The sequence below is a fragment of the Dicentrarchus labrax genome, unplaced genomic scaffold (assembly GCF_905237075.1).
Source record: "Dicentrarchus labrax unplaced genomic scaffold, dlabrax2021, whole genome shotgun sequence".
NCBI lineage: Eukaryota > Metazoa > Chordata > Actinopteri > Moronidae > Dicentrarchus > Dicentrarchus labrax.
The window spans coordinates 3,971,981-3,991,504 of NW_026136711.1; the positions used below are offsets into that span (position 1 = coordinate 3,971,981).

At 39.1% G+C, this 19,524-nt stretch overlaps 2 protein-coding genes and 1 pseudogene across 2 annotated transcripts; all 3 read left to right on the forward strand.

Annotated features, from left to right (window-relative positions):
• The first annotated feature begins 941 nt into the window (after positions 1–941).
• On the forward strand, positions 942–4,063 carry LOC127372336 (protein FAM9A-like). The gene is made up of 4 exons (XM_051415916.1): positions 942–2,231; positions 2,358–2,455; positions 3,488–3,713; positions 3,902–4,063. Exons 2-4 carry the CDS (start codon positions 2,360–2,362, stop codon positions 4,024–4,026), a joined length of 447 nt encoding a protein of 148 aa, XP_051271876.1. The 5' UTR covers positions 942–2,231; positions 2,358–2,359; the 3' UTR covers positions 4,027–4,063.
• A 1,987-nt stretch (positions 4,064–6,050) lies between these two features.
• Positions 6,051–8,368, forward strand: LOC127371798 (uncharacterized). The gene is made up of 9 exons (XM_051414878.1): positions 6,051–6,067; positions 6,618–6,726; positions 6,851–6,951; positions 7,047–7,319; positions 7,476–7,569; positions 7,687–7,754; positions 7,883–8,101; positions 8,215–8,286; positions 8,351–8,368. Exons 2-9 carry the CDS (start codon positions 6,618–6,620, stop codon positions 8,366–8,368), a joined length of 954 nt encoding a protein of 317 aa, XP_051270838.1. The 5' UTR covers positions 6,051–6,067.
• A 16-nt stretch (positions 8,369–8,384) lies between these two features.
• On the forward strand, positions 8,385–17,876 carry LOC127371799 (uncharacterized; annotated as a pseudogene).
• The last annotated feature ends 1,648 nt before the right edge of the window (positions 17,877–19,524 follow it).

Consider the following 19,524-nt stretch of genomic DNA (forward strand, 5'->3'; position numbering starts at 1 on the left):
TTCAGGCACTACTCTACACGTGCCCTGTGAATTTCATATTCATAACTATTATGGTCTCCGCACAGTGATTTTTCATGCCAAAAGAGCGCCACCTAGTGGCGTATTTTTTTTGTCCTTTTTATGTGAGCCTCAGGGAGCCAGGGGGAAGCATCGTACCAAGTTTCATCTTAATCACACATACCGTTGTAGAGATATAAACTTCTTCATTTTAAAGAGCGCCACCTAGTGGCAATGGCCTGAAATTGTGCATGATGCTTAAGGAAGACATGAGGAACTATGGACCCAAGTTTGGTGTCAATCGGACATACCAATGTGGAGAAATGGTCCACTTCCTTTTTTGACGAAAAATCTACAGGAAGTTGGAATTTTATAGCGTGCTTATTTTTTTAAATTTCAAAAATGTTCAAATTAGCCTTTTTGCCAGGGCGGTCCCCAGGTGCTAGGTGGAAGATTTCGTGCGAATCGGACAAAGCGTGTAGGAGGAACACGAAAAAGTAGTTTAACGACATTTCGCACTGTAACGAAAAAAAATTATAGGCGGAAGTGGGCGGGGCCTATATGGAGAGATTCAGCTCCATTCACCGAACGCGTGGATATAAGTTTTTTGAATGTGCGAGCAAATATGCAAAAGTTATGAAGTAACAAAAAAGTGAAAATTCGTTTCTCAATAGTAGCGCCACCTAGTGGCAGACCCGAAAGTGACACATGTAAACTCCGCATTTTCACCAGGCCTGACAACTTTGCCAAATAAAATTGACTTTTCGTATATGTTCAGGGGGGTAAAAATGCAGTCAAAGGGTCCTAAAAATAATAATAATTAAAGCTGCAAGCAGCGTTGGGCGGGACCTCGCACTCCACGCAACTCGGGGCGCGCTGCGGCCGCGTCGCGTGCCGTCGTAACGCGTGGGGACCACAACAGGAAAATGTCACGTAAATCGGCTCAAAATCGCCCTGCAGCGCTTACTTCCTGTTGCCACTAGGTGGCGCTATCACTATGCGTTCAGGGCGGGACTCTTATCAGACAAGTGAAGTTACTTTGCTGTCGGATCATGTACGCAGAAGTTATGACGAATCCCTCTTTCATGGCGAAGGATCGAAAATGCACGACACAGGACGCCATGCCACATCCACGATGTTTTGACGGAAGTTATTAAGTAAAAAAAAAAGAAAAATTACAATTAAAAGAAAAATATATTGAATACTGGAAAGAAACGAGCAAAACACAAATAAATTACAATGTTATATGACCCTAAAAAGAGAATACAAACTGGCAAATTACCTGAGCACAATAAAATGTCTTAAATTAAGAAAAATGTTGACAATGTACAGACTGAGTGAACACAGCCTGGCCATAGAAATGGGTCGCCATAGACAGAACTGGCTACCAGAAGAGGAGAGACTCTGCTCCCAGTGTGACAGAGGACAGGTAGAGACAGAGCTGCACTTTCTAACCTCATGCCCTAAATTCAAAACTTTAAGAGAGACATTTCCCAAATATACCCCGACTTCGAATTATTATCAGACACACAGAAACTCCCCTATTTACTGGGAGAAATGCCCAAAAGTCAAATTATTGCAGCAAAATATGTCTCCTCATGCCACGAACTGAGTACAACCAGTGGAAACTCTGTAAATGTATAAAATAATTGATTGTTTTAGTTGTTTTTTTTTTTTTTTTTTGTTGTCTTTTTAATACACACACACACACACACACACACACACACACACACACATTTACAGTTTTATCTATCTATTTAATTTTTTAATATTATATTATATTTAATAATTTGTTTTCGCTATTATATTGACAACAGACTACTTGTTTTAACTGTAGTTACTTTACTACTGTTTTAATGACATTTTTAGTTGACACAAACTGATTGATTGATTGATTGATTGTAATTAATTACCTATTCACTGATATTGATTGATTGTGACTGTGGTTGTGGTGGAGTCAATAATAGTTACAGTATAGATTATAATTAATTTATTGTAAATATTGTTTTCCTTTATTGTTATTATTATTATTTTTAATTCCAAACGTCATGCCAATAAAGCCATTTGAATTGAAAGTGTGATTATTGATTGACAATATTAGTCTCCTTAAAATCCCGTTTATTTTTGAATTTCTGCATTCCCGCACTAACAGTTTCAGAAACGCGAGATCTCATACCAGCGCCAATTCCACGCGGGCTCCTGGATCCGGTCATTACTGGTTTTGCAGCGGACAAGTAAGTCGCAACTGCCCGTTGCTGTGAGGCATGACACTTTGTGTTGTTTTCACTGTATGTTTCTATATTAATGTTGAGGATGTTATTTGTAGGTTGTTTATTTTGTACTGTGTTGTTTTTCTACAGAAATGACGGAGAGAAGCAATATCACCAGCCCAGACCGGCTCCCGCAAGTCAGTGACCCGGAGCTGGAGGCCATCCGGGTGGACTTCCAGCTGGCGGCAGTAAGTATGAAACGTGGGTTTGTATTATTAGCATTGGTCCTGACTTGGGTTAAACATGCTAACGTCCAGCATTAATGTTACTGATTTAAAGTAATGAAACGTTTAATTATAAAAGTATGTTCACCCGTCAATTAGACCAATATCCTGCAGACTGCGGCTGCTTCCAGACACATTCAGAGAAAACGAAACTTATCCTATCACGTTTTGCAAACGAACACATCTATTTGAAACACTGCTGTTTAATTCAAGTGAAGGAAATACTCTGGTTTGGATGCTCTGGTTCGCTTATTATATTTTAAAGTTCGTTGAAGAGAGACATTGTAGAGCTAGGGAGACTGCTGGGTGAGCTACATAGACTTTGAACGGGAGAGAGAGCGGCTCACTGCGCCGTTAATTAACACAGCATTCCTGTCTGCTCCTGATGTACGATGCATATAGGGTGGCCATTTCCTTCACATGAAAAAGGAGAACACTTTGCATACACAGGGACACCAAACAACGTACCCTTCAAATTCAGACTACATAGGTCGAATAAACATACAGAAACTGTTCTTAATGTTTTTATCTGGATAGATAAAGGGAGTATGAGCATTTTCAGAATTTCAGTCCAACAACCATTGTTAGTTAACTTTACGTTTTGTGTCCTGAGAGCTTGATTGACAGCCTGGGGTTAGCAACTGCTGTAAGTGTGTTGCGGCGAATCAACACATGGCTCATTTGAATATTTAAATTAGCCATGTGTTCACAGGTCACTACAAGAAAATGTAACCAATGAAATTACTTATTTTGATACACATGTTTAGCCAATAAGTATTAAACTAACAAGGTAATGTGTCAAAAGGTGGACTTTTTTGTTATTTTCTCACAAGGAGGACAAATGAGTGTCAGGCTTAAGGCTGGACCTGCAGCCGGACAGGGCATTTAAAAACCGGACTGTCCATCCTAAATCCGGACAAATGGCCACTCTATGTATATATGCATATATCAATCATGATATGCTTGATATGTACTTTGGTTGTTTGTTATTTACAGTATGCGTGTATGGACCTTGAGATCCCGAGGCCTGCCCTTTATAGACGGGTCCTCCAGGCCCAAGCCAGGGCCATGGGTGGGCTTGCACGCCAGTTCAGGCAGCTGAGGGCTGTCCAGCAGCAGGTGGTTGTGCTGAGGCAGAAGCTGGAGGAAACCACCCAGCAGCTGCACAAGGCCACCCAGCAGCTGGAGGAGGACCTCGAATTGGCCGTGGCCTTTCCTCTCGGTAAGTGTTGGTGTTTTGTGGTTTGCATGCTACAGATAATGTGTGTTTGTGTGATAGTAGATAATAGATTAACATTCAACTGACCACAAGTCTGCTTTTTGAGTGAGTGAATATATTTGTGTTCTTTATTGATTGGATCAAAGAGTGATAAAATTAAGATTTATTTTTATCTGTGTCCATGTGTGCAGTCGCAGAGCAGCAGGCCAGTGGGGAGCCTGGCCAGCAGGAGCAGCAGGCCAGTGGGGAGCCAGGCCAGCAGGAGGAGGAGGAGGAGGAGGAGGAGGAGGAGCAGGAGGAAACTCCAACAAATTAAACGAAAATAATAAATAAATTTATTTAAAAAATTGAAATAGTTTCTGTGGTTATTAAGCATTTAACACTTTTATAAAATAGGAGATTAATGTCTAATGTCTCCAAGTTCGCCTCATATTTCCAGAAATATTGTACCACAGAAAACACATCCTATGTCCTGATATGTTGAAGTATTAGTAAACAAGCTTTAGTTGGCAGTAAAGATACAGCTGGACAGTAATACTGTATTTCTGTGTTTGAATGGATGAAGAAGTATAAATGAACATCTATATTTAAGTCATCAATTTCAGAATCATAAATACTTACAAACAAATAATTACTTTTGTTACAACTCCAGATTAGGGTGGCCCTTTCCTCCACATCAAACAGGAGGACACTTTGCATACACGGGACACGCAAGCAGATATTTTTTGGTATGATCCGGTTTTATATTTTAATGTTTTTCCAGCAGATTACATAAAGGTGCATACACATACCACATAGCTAATAATAAATATACAAGATACAGCTCATGACAACTGCCCTTCCAATTCAGATTACATAGGTCTAATAAACATCATACAGAAACTGTTCTTAATGTTTTTATCTGGATAGATAAAGGGTAAGGTTAAGTTCTCTGTGGCTGAGAGCTTGATTGACAGCCTGGTGGTAACCTAGCAACTGTGCCTGACGCCTGTTGTGAACACATGGCTCATTTGAATATTAAAATTAGCCATGTGTTGATAGGTCACCACACGAAAATTGAGAGTTTTTCATACAGTCTTGTGTTGTTGACAACACATATAACTTTGTAGTGGAAAATGTATATGAATATGCTAAAATTATTTAATTTATAAGTGTCTGTAGCCGTCATTAATTTGATAGTGTTTATTTAATGTAAACAAATCAGTAAGTGAATGGGGAGGTTGTAAACTGCAATTTTATTAATCATGATATTTAATGTACTTAAACCATATTACTGTTTAGCGCTTTTGTGTTTATGGTACGAAATTACTAAAAAAAAAAATCCATTACATAATTTATAATGAAAGCATTCAATATGACATTTATTTTGACATTCTATTTCCGGTTGTTTTTCTGTTTTTTTTTAATGAGAAATTACGGTTTGCACATTGGTAGGACTGAACCATTTCATGCTGGGTTGAGGGTTTAGGCTATATCTTTTATTTTAGCTAAAATAAATTAACAGACACATATATATTTACTTCTGAAAATTATAAAACATTGTAATAGTACTAAACATTGTTATCAGATAATTAATGTCCAGTTTCACATTATTGTACAACACGGTTCATCGTAATGATCCAGCCCACCTTCCTGTACCGCGCTCTGATTGGTTGAACGGAACTTTTCGAATCTCGCCAGTAGCCTATATAGGTTCCCCGTAAGCTAACTGTCGTTCTTGCTAGCACAACAACAGAGAGAGAGATACGGAGCTGTTTTTGTGTACGCAAACCCTGAGAGATATTGAGAGATATTGAGAGAGAGTTGGAGAGAGTTGGAGAGAGTTGGAGAGATACTGAGAGAGAGTTGGAGAGAGAGATATATATATATAAATATATATATATCTATACATACACACACACATTCATTCACTTTGGAAGCAGAGGATTTGCCTTCTACGGTGAGTTTAATTTTAACAATTACAATCTGTATTATTGATAATAATGTATGTTTATGTTAATGAATATGATGCATTGCTGAACAAAGCACTAACAGTAAATAAAATACCGTAAAACTTATAATAATTGTCCGGCGTGTATTTGCTTAAAACACTGAATTGGGGACCTGCGTTTATTTCCTTTAGCACAAACTGTTGCTCAGCACATATGGAAATATTCTCTAACTGTACTGTTTCTCTTCAGTTTCGTATGGTAATAGTAACTTACGGTACATTTTAGCTCTACTGCTGGTTTATATGCGCCGCAGCCATGACAGTGAACGTGAACGCCGCTTTACGTCAGCTGCATATTTACGTCATCCGGCCGGCGTACAGACAGTAAACAGACCGTGAGTGACGGACTATACATGATGATATTAATGTAAGGAAACCTTTTGTAGTGATACATGGACTCTTAATGGAGGAACGGACACAGACCGTACAGACTTTATTCCCGCTTTAGAGTTGTTTACCGTCTCTGTTGTTTACCGTGTTAAGTCCGAATGAATCAACGTTATAACGTTACTTTGGTGTTTATAGTTTCCGTAAAATGAAGTGAGCGATTGAATTGTGGAGACTCTATAACTGATGATCTAATGATGTGCATTATGTATATATTGACTGAAGTTTAAACATTTATATTTGTGTAGGACATTGAAACGGTTTAAAACCCTCTGAAGCTCTGAGTCTGTGCGTTTTACTACATCCGGATCATTTCATTCATCATTGCAGACCTGCGTTATTATTATTATTATTATTATTATTATTATTATTATAATTATTATTAACTATGCCTTTTACTGGTCCAGCTCATTTAAGGTCAAATTGGGTTGTATGTGGCCCCTGAACCAAAATGAGTTTGACACCCCTGCCTTAAAGTGTCTCGTGAGTGTGATTAAAACTCATTATAATTTATTCTTGCATCCTTTTAGATGCCACGTGGCAAGTCCTTTCGTCGCTCTGAGGCTGCTCGGAGGAGGGAGGCAGAGCGCGAGAAGGTTACCGTGGAACCTAAGTGGCCCAATCGTGACTTTGTTCCTCGTAAGTACACGTTTCATTCATTCAACTATTCTGCCTATATGTGTAAGGTGTGTATGTGTCGTAACTAATTTTGCAGTGGTTAATTAAGTTTTATTTTGGTGTTTGTTTCTGTGTTTTATAATAGGCCGTGGCACCGGTACACGCCATCGTGTGAGGAAATGGCCAGTTTCAGTCACGGGCCGCCAACACAAGCTGGTCATCCCTGCTGAGTCTCCTGATAAGAAGGTAATGCATTTCGCAATTTATAAACAAAATATCTGCTCTGATGATTGATTAGTGATTTTCATTCTAATGATATTCCTTCTGTGCCCCCTCCCCAGTTTGTTCTTATTGTAGGAGCGTCCCATCTGCGCTCCATTGCAGACGGGATTGTGCCGATGCCAGAGGGAATGCTTTCCTTTGGTGTCATGTCCACACCGGGGGCCTGTGCGTCCGACCTGAGGACCGAGTTACGCAACGCTGTCGTACCTCGGACCCCGGACGCAGTCTGCATCATGGCCCCCAGCAACAACCTGACAGCCAGCCGGACCCCCCTTGAGGCAGGAGCTGACTTCCAGAAGCTCCTGTACAGTGCCCGCAGTCGTTGGCCCAATGTAGGTTATTGATTATATTGTATTTACTATTGCACCTTTTCGTACTAGGATTAATTTGGTTCCATGAGCTATTACAGTATAATGTACATTTATTTTAAAGGTTATGACATTTTGAGGAAAAGTACTTTATTAATGAACAACTATTATTACGTGCAGGTCTTTGTGTTGGACTTTGTGCCACGTCTGACTGTTGATCCTCAGCTACAAGAGTTCATGCGTCAAGAGTTCCATCGAGTGGCAGCAAGAATGGGTATGTTTAAAATGAATTATTATTATTTTGCCCATAATAGTCATTATTTTGTAATTTAAAAAGGATAATCTATTTTAAGTATGTAAATAATTAATCAGCTTCTTGTTGTTTTTTAAGGTATCAAGTACTTCTCGTCTTCTGGCCACTTCCCTTTGAACAACTTGGACCTGTGGAGCCCAGATGGTGTAAGTAGATTATATTGTGACGAAATGGAAAAGTTTGATGTACACATGGCAGTAGTTCAGTTCATAGCAGATGCAAATTGAGAGTACACTTTATGATCACTAAATGTATTACTCTAACTTTTGGTCAGGTTCACTTGAGTGATGGCGAAGGCATGGTGGTCCTCACTCGTTTGCTGTGGGCTGCAGCTTACGAGTCACTGGAGGTGCCTGTACCGAAACCGCAGGCCGCTCCCAAGACATCATTGCCTGTTCGTCACGTCACTCCAAGGGTCGTTGTGAGGGGAGAGGTCATCGTGCCTCGCCCCTCTAACCCTTACGAGTGGACGTCTGTGGAGAGGGGCAGGAAGGTAATATTTGCACACTGTAATTTTGGTGTTGAGACTGATTTTCTCCCAGCAGTTTATTTCTGTTATGGTGAGTGGGTACTTCTTTTTAACATATCTGCTGTTTTTCATTACAGAGGAACGTACCGGTACCTGAGGAACCTGCACAGTCCTCTGGTGCACCGAAAAAGATGAAGGTTCAACAGCAGGTTTGTTATGCTTTTACATAAATAGTTATGATATGTTAATTGGTTATTTGTCCATTGATTATAGATGAAAGAAATTGTCTAATACTGTTTTATGTGTTTTTTTTATATGTTAGTTTGTTGCTACTCCTGTCGTGCTGAAGGAGTGCTTCATCCCGCTGAACCCCGTGAGGTTCAGCAGTTCCATGTTGGCTGTCATGGATGCTGTTGTCCCTTCCCATCTTCCTACCCCTGAGTGCACCGCTGTTCCACATGACAAAACGGTAATTTGCATTCAGATTGTATCCGTTGGTTTCTGCTTCTTCCTGAAATTAACACCCTTTAAAATTTGCTTAAGCCCAAAAGGAGCTTTTCCCCAAATATAGTTTTAAAGGTTATTTGGTTTCCTTCTTTACATTAGAAACCTGTCGTGGAACGTAGGCGGAAAGCTGTTGCCTGCAAGAGGAGACCTGCAAAGCGCCAGGTTTGTTTTTATTATATTAAATATTTTACTGGTTTGTACAGTTTGACAGACAGGCAGCAATAATTTAATATTTCTTTGTGTTTGCTGTATTTCGTCTGTTATTTAGATCATTAGAAAATACATGGCAACTTTACATTTCATTTTTGTAGTTACATTTTGTGTTGGTTGTTTTCAGGTTGAGGCAACACCTAGTGTTGTGGAGGTGTGTCCCCGTCCCACACCTGCCAGTCCTGTGAAAGTGGTTGCTGCTGCAGAGGTTGGTGCATGCTACACCATACATTTACACATGTGTTTTAAATGGAGAATGCAAAGATATTTCAGTATGCACCAAGTTGACAAAGTTGAACATGTTGAAATGACAAGACCTCATTTGAGTGTGTGTGTGTGTGTGTAAAAGTTGTATTTTGTTAATACACAATATTTAATTTTTGTTTGATTATTTTAGGCTCAGGTGACACCATGCGTGGTGGACACATCCCCAGAGCCTTCACCTGCCACGGCTGTGGAAGTGGTTGCTGCTGCGCAGGAGGAGGAGGTTGGTGCATGTTATATCACACATTTCACAAATGTGTTTTAAATGGTGCATGCAAAGCTGTTTTCTTGTTGATACAGTATATATTAAAGTTAAATACAACACAACTTTAAGGTTCACAAGTGTATGTTGAAAGTAACATGTAAGTAACAAATACATGTTTTTTTCTTTTTGTTTTTCTTTAGGCCCCGGTGACACCAGGCGTGGTGGATGCCTTCCCAGACCCATCACCTGCCACAGCTGACGAGGAGGAAGTCAGCACACCAAGATCCGTCAAAGATGAGTATGACGCTAACCCCATTTCTTGCAGGTGTTTAGAAAACGAGCCAATAGCACCAGTAGTTTCCGGTAAACTCACAGCAGCACCATTAACTCAGGACGTAAATGTATCAATAGCGGGTAGTGTTGTAGCTGCGATAAAACATGCAATTGCTCCGGTTTGTACATGGCGAGGGAAAGATATTGATGATATCTGTGCAGAAGGCAGCAAGTTGGCCAGTTTAGTTGCTGAAGGAAGCCAGGACAGTGTTGAGATTAAACTGTGTAAATTGATTGAACAGGGTAGTGTGTTTGGCAGAAAGTGGAAGGTAGACGTTACCTCGCCAGTGTACGGAGATTTTGGGTTTTTGGATGACGACAGTGTGATGTATGAACAGCTACAGGAAACTTTGCTGAGTGATGGAATGTGTTTGTTAAACCTCCAAGGTTCAGTCAGTGCGATTATTCATCACAATAAGTACTTTGTGGTAGTTGATTCGGGGACTCGTGATGCATCTGGGCTGGCATCTAGTTTTGGCAGACCTGTAGCTGTTTTCAACACATCCGTGCGTGACCTGATGTACCATATCAGAGATCTTAAGAGGTCTTTGGGTGCAGAGTGGTATGCTATTAGCAGTGTGTCTTTGACAGCCGGTTCAGTTGATCCTGACATGGACAGTGCTACATTGCTGACAGATGTAGATGTTGATGTCACAGTTGCAACTGCAGCTGTAGTCGAGGGTGGCAGTTCACAGAGTAATGCAAGTTCTGTCAGGGGATCTTTCCATCAGGCAGATACTCGGTTTCAACACGCTGGAGTTCAGTGTATGGCTATCAGTTTGGTAGCAGTAGCAAAACACTCCATTGATAGCGTGTTTTCATGGCAGACCAACAATCTGGACAAGGTTGTTGTGTTAGGTAATAAGCTCTACAATACGTTGAGGGACAGCAATGTGACCAGTGAGGTTTCGGAACTGCTTAGTGTTCCAGATTTGCCCCGACACTCTGTTATTGATGGACAGACATTTGACTTTGAGTATGGGGATTGTGTTTCTGGATATGTTGATGTAGTGACAGGTGATCTGATTGATGCTGGTGTAATCACCAGTCTCAGATCTGGATTAGATAAGATGTTTAGTAAATATCACACATGTTTTCTGACATTGGGTGGAAATACATGTGCAATCATTGGTGAAGGTGGTCGTTTTGCTGTGGTTGATTCGCATGCGCGCAGTGCGGATGGGATGGTGGATGTGGAAGGGAAGAGTGTTGTTGTGTATTTCACTTGCCTAGATGATGTTTTTGGGCACATCTGCAAATTTGCAACATCATTTAAACCTCCCAAACAGTTTGAGATTGCTGGTGTTTGTGTAATCCCCAGATGTCCAGTTCCACCCAGTAGTACGTTATCCGGTCCAAAGGTAGTAGTAGAACGCAGGGCAAGTCAGTCGGGTTGCAGTTTACCTGTTCAGCCAACAGTTGGCTGCACAAGTATAAAGCGTAAAACATCAAGCAGTGTGTCTTCATCAAAGAAGTCGAAAAACAGTGATTTTGCTGCAGTTAATTCAGATGTTGTTTTTGTAGCTGATGTTGTGAGTAAAGGGCTCCAGTTTAATCCACTTTGTGGGGAAGTTGTAGACACTCTGTGCAAACAGTTAAATGTTGATTCAGAGAAAGTAGATTTAGTTTCTACAGAAGTTGGTCCGTTGGGTGCTCCTTGTCTGAAGGAGAAAATAGTTAGCGATGGTAACTGTTTCTTTAGAGCAGTTAGTCAGGCTGTGTGTGGTACACAGAAGTATCACAGGAAAATTAGACTTGCTGTTGTAAAGCATTTGAGAGCTAATGGTGGTATTTTGAGAACTGAGTATTCTTCAATGGAGGAATATCTCAGTGTGTCAAAAATGGCCTATGTCGGTAGTTGGGCCACTGAAGTGGAGATTCAAGCTGCAGCAGATTTTTTGGGAGTTGGTATATTCACTTACTGTGACAATCGCTGGCTTGAATATAGTTGTAAATACAGACCGTTGTCAAATCAGGGAATTTATTTAGAAAATTGCAATGGTAACCACTATGAGACTGTTGTTTGTGTTCAGCAGCCAAGCGTGCAGTCTTGCTATGGGTATTGCAAAGTGGGTGGGTCTAGGTACAATTTCAGAGAACGTAGTGTTTGTGCAGACACTTTGACTTCAGTTGCTTTGTCAAGTTGTGATGCTGAGGTAGAAATTATTCAACAAAATGTAATGGAACAGCAGTGTAGTACACTATCTGTAAAGGCCCAATCCCCAAATAGCTTAAATGTTAAGTCTCCATCTAAGTACTTTGTAAGGAAAAAGAAGTTGCAGAAACAAATCAAATATCAGGAAAACAGGCAGAAATTTCTAGAAAAGATGAAAATGAATTATCAGGCAAAAAGTTGGTACAAGGAAAAATTGAAGGAAATGAGTAAAACTAAATATCAGACAAGTCTTTCACACAGGGACAGAGTAAAGAAATTCAGTAAAACTAAATATCAGAAAAATCTTTCACACAGGGACAGAGTAAAGACATTTAGTAAAACTAAATATCAGAAAAATTGTTCGCACAGGGACAGAGTAAAGACATTTAGTAAAACTAAATATCAGAAAAATCGTTCGCACAGGGACAGAGTAAAGACATTTAGTAAAACTAAATATCAGAAAAATCGTTCGCACAGGGACAGAGTAAAGACATTTAGTAAAACTAAATATCAGAAAAATCGTTCACACAGGGACAGAGTAAAGACATTTAGTAAAACTAAATATAAGATAAATCTTTCACACAGGGACAGAGTAAAGAAATGGAGTAGAAAGAAATATAGAAATCGTCAGCATAGGCAGCGTGTTATTGCACGTATGAAATTGAGGAGGCAACGTATAAAAGCAACATTAAAGGAGTTTGATTTAGTTATGAAGCAGTTTTTGGGTAAAGTAAATGATGGCCCGGAGTTTGTCTGTTGTGTGTGCTTTAGAGGGTTGTTTTGTCATCAAGTTTTACCTTGTAGAAGGAAGGATTACAGTAGAAGAAAAGAAATAGGTTTAATTGCAGATAGATGTATTAGTGAAGAGTATTTGCATAAATGTAATCCAGATTGTGTATTGCCATGTCAGTGGTTAGATACAGCTAGGGGTCAGTTGTGGATTTGTTTGAGCTGTCACAATAAAATTAGTAGAGGTATAATGCCACCTGAATCTGCTTTAAATAATTTGGCGACGTGTTGTATTCCACCAGAATTGGCATGCTTGAATACTTTAGAGCAACATTTAATTGCGCTGCATATTCCGTTCATGAAGTTGCTGGCGTTGCCTAAAGGTGGGCAAAATGGCATCCATGGGCCTGTAACGTGTGTTCCTGCTAATATTGTGCAGACGAGCAATTTGCTGCCGCGTTCGGACATGGATGGGTCTTTGCTACCTGTCAAACTGAAGCGCAAACTCACATACAAGGGGCATTATGAGTACCAGTTTGTTGATAGTATGCGCATTAAGCAGGCTTTACAGTATTTGAAACGGACTAATGTACATTATAAGGATGTAGATTTTAATGAAGCATGGTTAAATGAGTTTTGTAGGGAACAAGAGAGAGTGTGGCACAACAGGATAGTGCAGCAGTAGATGGTAATGGTAGTGATGACAGTATTGCTGCTGCGGAGGAAGGTGAGCTTCTGCATGACAGACAACAACATTGTATGTTTCAGGACACTTGTCTTATGCCTGTTGACATTGGTCAAGAAGCCCTTGATCAATATTTTGACAACATATTAAATTTAGCTCCAGCAGAAGGCAACACTCCTGTCAAGTTGTTGTCTGATCATTCAAATGAAGCAAAATGTTTCCCGGTGTTGTTTCCGACGGGATCTGGGACGTACCACGACAGCAGACCTCATCGCTTGACTCTGCCGTTATTTTAATAATCGTATTTTTACATGCTGATGGTAGATTTGCACAAAATGTTGATTATATCTTCTTTGCTCAGTACATGTCTGAGGTCCAACAGGTTGTGTCAAATGTATCAATAGCATTACGGAAGGGAAAAGGAGGGCAATTTAAAAAAATAACCACGAGTGTATTAAATGATGAGGAACAATTAAAGCAGTTGTTGCAGTTTGATGATGGGTATCGCTTTCTTAAACCTATTAGAGGTACCCCATCTTTTGGCAGGGCGTGCAGCGTGACTTGTTGGCTTGTGTTCGTCAGGCTGGGGATCCCGACGTGGTTTTGTTCATTTTCTTCTGCTGATATGCGGTGGAAGAATCTTTTGAATAGCATTTTGAAACAGGAAGGTAGGACAGAGACGGCCGAAGAGCTGGAGTGGGCAGATAGATGTGAACTTTTGCGGCGTAATCCCGTTACTGCAGCGAGGATGTTCGATTTTCGCTGGCATTGTTTTTTGAAAGAGGTTTTAATGTCTCCATCTAATCCCATTGGCAAAATAATAGATTACTTCTATAGGGTTGAATTCCAGCAGCGTGGTTCACCACATGTTCACTGCCTGTTTTGGATAGAAAATGCGCCAATAATTGATAAAAATACTGATGAAGAGGTAATTCAATTTATTGATAATTATGTAACATGTGAATTACCTGCACAAGATGAGACACTATTGGACACAGTTTCATCTGTGCAAAAGCATTCCAAACGGCATTCTAAAACATGCAAAAAAATAGAACTGTTTGTCGTTTTAATTTTCCTAAACCTCCGTCTGCGAGAACTTTTATATCTCGCCCGCCTATTGATGATGAGGAGGAGGATAAAACATGCACATGTCAGAAAGATGGAGCACAAAAATTGGCAGATTGTGCATGCAAAATTAGGAAACAGAAAAAATTAGAACAAAAAGCAATGGCAGTGAACATTACAACAAAAATTAAAATGGCCCTTTCAGATGACAATGCCAGTTTTGACAGTGTAGAGCAATTGTTTAGTCATTTACACATAGATCAAAGGATATTTGAGAAAGCGTACAATATTTGCGCTAAGAAGACGCATGTTGTTTTAAGAAGGCAAGCTAATGAGGTTTGGATTAATCAATATAGCAAACCACTTTTAAAATGCTGGAATGCGAATATTGATATCCAATATGTTGTTGACGCGTATGCTTGTGTAGTGTATATTATTTCCTACATTTCAAAAGCAGAGCGTGAGATGGGATTATTGTTAGGGGAATGCACAGAGGGAAGCTGCTAGAGAGGGAATGGTAGTGCTAAAGATGCGCTTAAAAATTTAGGAAGTGTGTATTTACACAATAGAGATGTGTCTGCACAAGAGGCTGTCTACAGGTTGACTAGCATGCGTCTGAAGGAGTGTTCTAGGAAAGTTGTTTTTGTTCCAGTCGGGGATAGCGCTGTTAAAATGAGTTTGCCTTTATCTGTGTTAAAACAAAAGGCATCATCACATGACCTTACCACAGACGATATGTGGATGACTAGTTCTGTTGACAGATATAAGAATAGGCCAAGAGACGGTACCTTTAATGATATGTGTATGGCAACATTTGCCTCTGAGTACCGTGTTTTGAGCAAATCCGAGATGTCTGTCAACAGGATAGAACTAGAGAACAGTTGTGGTTTCATTTTGAAAAGAATACGTTCCGAACCTGCAGTTGTTCGTTATGCGCGCTTTTCAGAAACCAAGAATCCAGAATTGTTTTATCAGAGTGTTATGCAGTTGTTTTTACCGTTTCGCACAGATGTGCACCTGAAACCGCCAGGGTTTGTGACGTTTGAACAATTCTATAGTCATGGTCATGTGACATTAAATGATGGAGTGCTGCATTCGGTTAAGTCAATTGTCGATTCAAATCGCAGCAGATTTGAAATCGATGCTGAAGAGTTGGATAATATCCAGAATTCGGTTGACGCTGATGCAGTTCTAGAAGACGCCTGGTGTGAGCTCTGTCCGGAGCAAGAACAGGAGCGTCTACAGTGTTTGGAAGAGCGTAGGGAGAGTGATCAACCTTCAGATGAGCCTGTAGAAAGTATTCCGGATTTAGCAGTTAGTAATAGAGAAGTTTCTCATTTAGAGAAAAGGCAGAATGTTCTGTGCAGAAGTGATGGCTTGGCCTTAATTAGATCACTTAATGAAACACAGCTGTCTATATTCTACCAGATTAGACAGTGGTGTTTGAGTAAAGTTAATGGGGAAAAAATAGCTCCGTTGCGCGTTTTTGTTACAGGTGGTGCAGGGACAGGTAAAAGCCACTTAATAAAGGCTATTCAGTACGAGGCAATGAGGTTGTTGTCAAGAGGATGTCGCAATCCGGACGACATTTGCGTTTTGCTAACTGCTCCTACGGGGATAGCTGCACACAATTTACATGCAGGTACTATTCACACTTCATTTAGCATTGGTAAAGATGTGCGTTTGCCTTACACGCCACTGGGTGAGGAAAAGCTAAATTCTTTACGTGCTAAATATAGTAACTTGCAGATTTTGATAATTGATGAAATCTCCATGGTTGATCATAAACTATTGGCCTACATCCATGGACGTTTAAGACAAATTAAACAGTCTGGTGACTATTCCCCGTTTGGAAATGTTAGCATAATTGCAGTTGGGGATTTTTATCAGTTGCCTCCAGTGAAAGGGAAAGCATTGTATTTAGATGATATCAGTGTTGGCTTGTGGACTCAGTTTCAGATTGTAGAACTAAAAACTGTAGTCCGACAAAAAGATGTTGTGTTTGCGGAGTTGTTGAACAGAGTGAGAACTCGTTCAAAAGGGACCCCGATGCTGGATTCGGATGTCCAATTACTAAAGCGCTGTGAAACCGGTGAAGTCAGCTCAGCTTTACACATTTTTCCTACCAACAGACAAGTAAATGAGCATAATATTAAACAGTTATTGGAGAGTTGTCCTGAATATGTTAAGATAGAGGCAAAAGATTTTGTAAATAGTAAAAAAACAGGCAAGCTTGAGTTGAAGGAAGGACATCATAGCAGAACATATGATACATGTCTGGATGAGACCCTGCTTTTGGGAGTAGATGCTCGTGTAATGCTGTTAAAAAATCTGGATGTCGACGATGGTTTAGTGAACGGTGTGTGCGGCACAATCACACATATAGTTTATCCAGATGATGATGATAAGTTCCCACAGATGATTTATGTTAAGTTTGATGATCATCGGGTGGGAACACAAAGGAGGAAACGCTCAGCATTTGCCTCCGCTGTTGAAATAGGTTCCACGGGCATTGAACCAGAAGAGGAAAGGGTGACTAAACATGGTGGATTGCGACGGCAATTTCCGCTAAAGCTTGCCTGGGCTTGTACAGTGCATAAAGTCCAAGGACTTACTGTAGATAAAGCCGTAGTTTCACTGAAGAAAATCTTTGCAGCTGGTCAAGCATATGTGGCTTTAAGTCGAGTTAGAGGTTTGTCTGGTTTAGTTATTCAGGATTTTAACGAGAAAGCCATATACTGCAAAGACAACATTCAGGATGCAATTGCAACAATGCCTCCCTTCTTGGCGACACAGGCACAGATTACAGGTTGTAATTTCACTACACCACCTTTTAATGTGTTTTTGATGAATGTGCAAAATTTGACTCAACATGTAACTGATTTGGCTTTGTGTACACAGCATCTGCAGCTTAACTGTATTGCTGTTACCGAAACATGGCTGCCTGCAGTTTCCTCATTGGAGACTGTAAAAATGGATGGTTATGCTTTTCACAATCATCCAAGGAGTTTGTCCTACAATAGCAGCAACCCCTTATTAAAAGAAATTCAAGACCAACAACATGGTGGAGTTGGCATGTATAGTGCAGAGAATTTGGCATACAGTATTATCCAGGTACCAAATGTAAATTTAGAATGTTTGGTTTACCACTGCACTACATACGATATATTAACTGCAGTTATATATAGACCACCATCATATACCATAACATTGTTTAAAGAAAACCTTGGCAAATTAGTTGATTGGCTGAATCACAAAAGTAACACCATTGCTGTCATGGGAGACTTCAATGACAATATTTTGAAATCATCATCAATCTGCAAATTCATGACTGACCAAGGGTTTATCCAAATTGTCAAACAAGCAACAACAGAAAAAGGCACATTAATTGATCATGTGTATGTGAAAACATCACATTATGATGTACAGTCTGTTGTCTTGCCAACATATTTCAGTGACCATGAAGGGATTCTATGTTCATTTACATCCAGCAGTTTGGAAGATGAACAGGGACAACTTGAATAACTGTACCATCTGTTTTATGGAATCTTTTAAATTAATATATAATGTGTATATAATATTGTATATTTATGCATTTTAATCTTAATTTATCATATTAATGTAGTAATGTGTGTTAAGGTTTCTTTTCCTGCATTACAACAGCATTTATTAATGAAAAATATCTCAAACATTAACCAATCAAAACTGCACAAACTGCAAAGTCATCCACAATTAGCAAAAAACGTAAATTACAACTATGCCATGAAATGCTGGCACTTATATGCTGTTGCTAGTGCAGGTTTTGCTTTACCTTCATGTAGTGTCAGAAAGCAAAAGATACTGGTAATGGTACTCCTGGTTTACTGGGATGGGGTTCGATTCCCTGCGGTGTCCTGCTGATTTTTTGGACATTTACATGAAAGCCCATATTTGTAACTCAAAACTATGGGGGGAAAAAATTCATAAATGTCATGTTACTAACGTGTGCTTCTTCCCTGCAGTTTTTGTGCCTTTTGTCTTGCACATTCTCATGGATACTGGTTGTGCCTGCTGCTATGACTATGATCCTGCTTGACACCCTGCTTGATATTATTGTTACTATCATCATATTTTTTATGGCTGTTTATGTTGTCATTTTCATCAGCAATATCATTATTACTCGTAGTATTATACTTGTTGTTGTTAGTATTGATGTTGCTATACATCTTTCTCTCTCAGTATAGATCTGTCTCTACCTGAGAGATCTACTCTATTTAAACTTGTCAGTCTGTGATAACTGTTATGATGTTGCACTATACAAATAAAATTTAATTGAAATTCAATTGTTTTTGGTTTCTGTTCCTATGTGGCAACTCCATTTATAACAGTACAAATTACATAGTTTTATGTATATTATTATGTAATATTAAATGCTGTCGCTTATATGCTATTTCTTCTTCAGGTTTTCCCTTACCTTCCTTTGTATTAGTTTCTATAAGTTAGTGTAGAATAGATATGAATGTCTTGATTGACGATTAAACAGCCAACTCCAATGGCTGTGCAAAAAAAATACAATTATTAAAACATATACAATTTGAACATAGGACTGAGTAGTATGTACATTTGCAAATAAATATGGCGCTATATACAGTGTAATATATATTGCACATTATGTATATTATATATTGCACATTATATATATTATATATATATATATATATTTTATATATATATATATATATATATATATATATTGCCCATTATGGTGTGGAATATTGCACATTGTATGGTATTGCACAGAAGGAAAGTGTTTAATAGCTAGTGTATTAGTTTGTATTAGTTGTTACTATTGCTGTATATGTATACTTGTACTGTTATGATGTTGCACTATACAAATAAAATTAAATTGAAATTCAATTGGTTTTGGTTTCTGTTCCTACATGACAACTCAATTTATAGCAGTACAAATTACATAATTATCCAAATCTGTATTCTGTAATGTTAAATGCTGTCTCTTATATGCTGTTGCTTATTCAGATTTTCCCATACCTTCCTTTGTTTATGCATTTTCTGAAATTTTACACTAATAATGGGTTATGTACTTTTGTTATTACTACCACTACTGTTTGGTTGGACAAAGGACACTGTAATTCTGAGAATTTCCTGTTGCCACTAGTTGGTACTATCACTATTACTGAATACGATCACATAGATGTTAGTATTATCATAAATAAATATATCAACCATATGTTTTCCATTTTTCTGACCATATTCTGATCAACCTGAGAGTAGAAAGTAAAATTATAAAACTTGAT

What these genes read in the sequence shown, in the direction of transcription:
- LOC127371798 (XM_051414878.1), top strand. Translation starts at nt 6,618, where the DNA reads ATGCCACGTGGCAAGTCCTTTCGTCGCTCTGAGGCTGCTCGGAGGAGG. An exon ending in TCGAGTGGCAGCAAGAATGG is followed by an intron (nt 7,570 to 7,686) that starts GTATGTTTAAAA and finishes TTGTTTTTTAAG; the next exon opens with GTATCAAGTACTTCTCGTCT. An exon ending in ACCTGTGGAGCCCAGATGGT is followed by an intron (nt 7,755 to 7,882) that starts GTAAGTAGATTA and finishes ACTTTTGGTCAG; the next exon opens with GTTCACTTGAGTGATGGCGA.
- LOC127372336 (XM_051415916.1), top strand. Translation starts at nt 2,360, where the DNA reads ATGACGGAGAGAAGCAATATCACCAGCCCAGACCGGCTCCCGCAAGTC. An exon ending in TGGACTTCCAGCTGGCGGCA is followed by an intron (nt 2,456 to 3,487) that starts GTAAGTATGAAA and finishes TGTTATTTACAG; the next exon opens with TATGCGTGTATGGACCTTGA. An exon ending in GGCCGTGGCCTTTCCTCTCG is followed by an intron (nt 3,714 to 3,901) that starts GTAAGTGTTGGT and finishes CCATGTGTGCAG; the next exon opens with TCGCAGAGCAGCAGGCCAGT.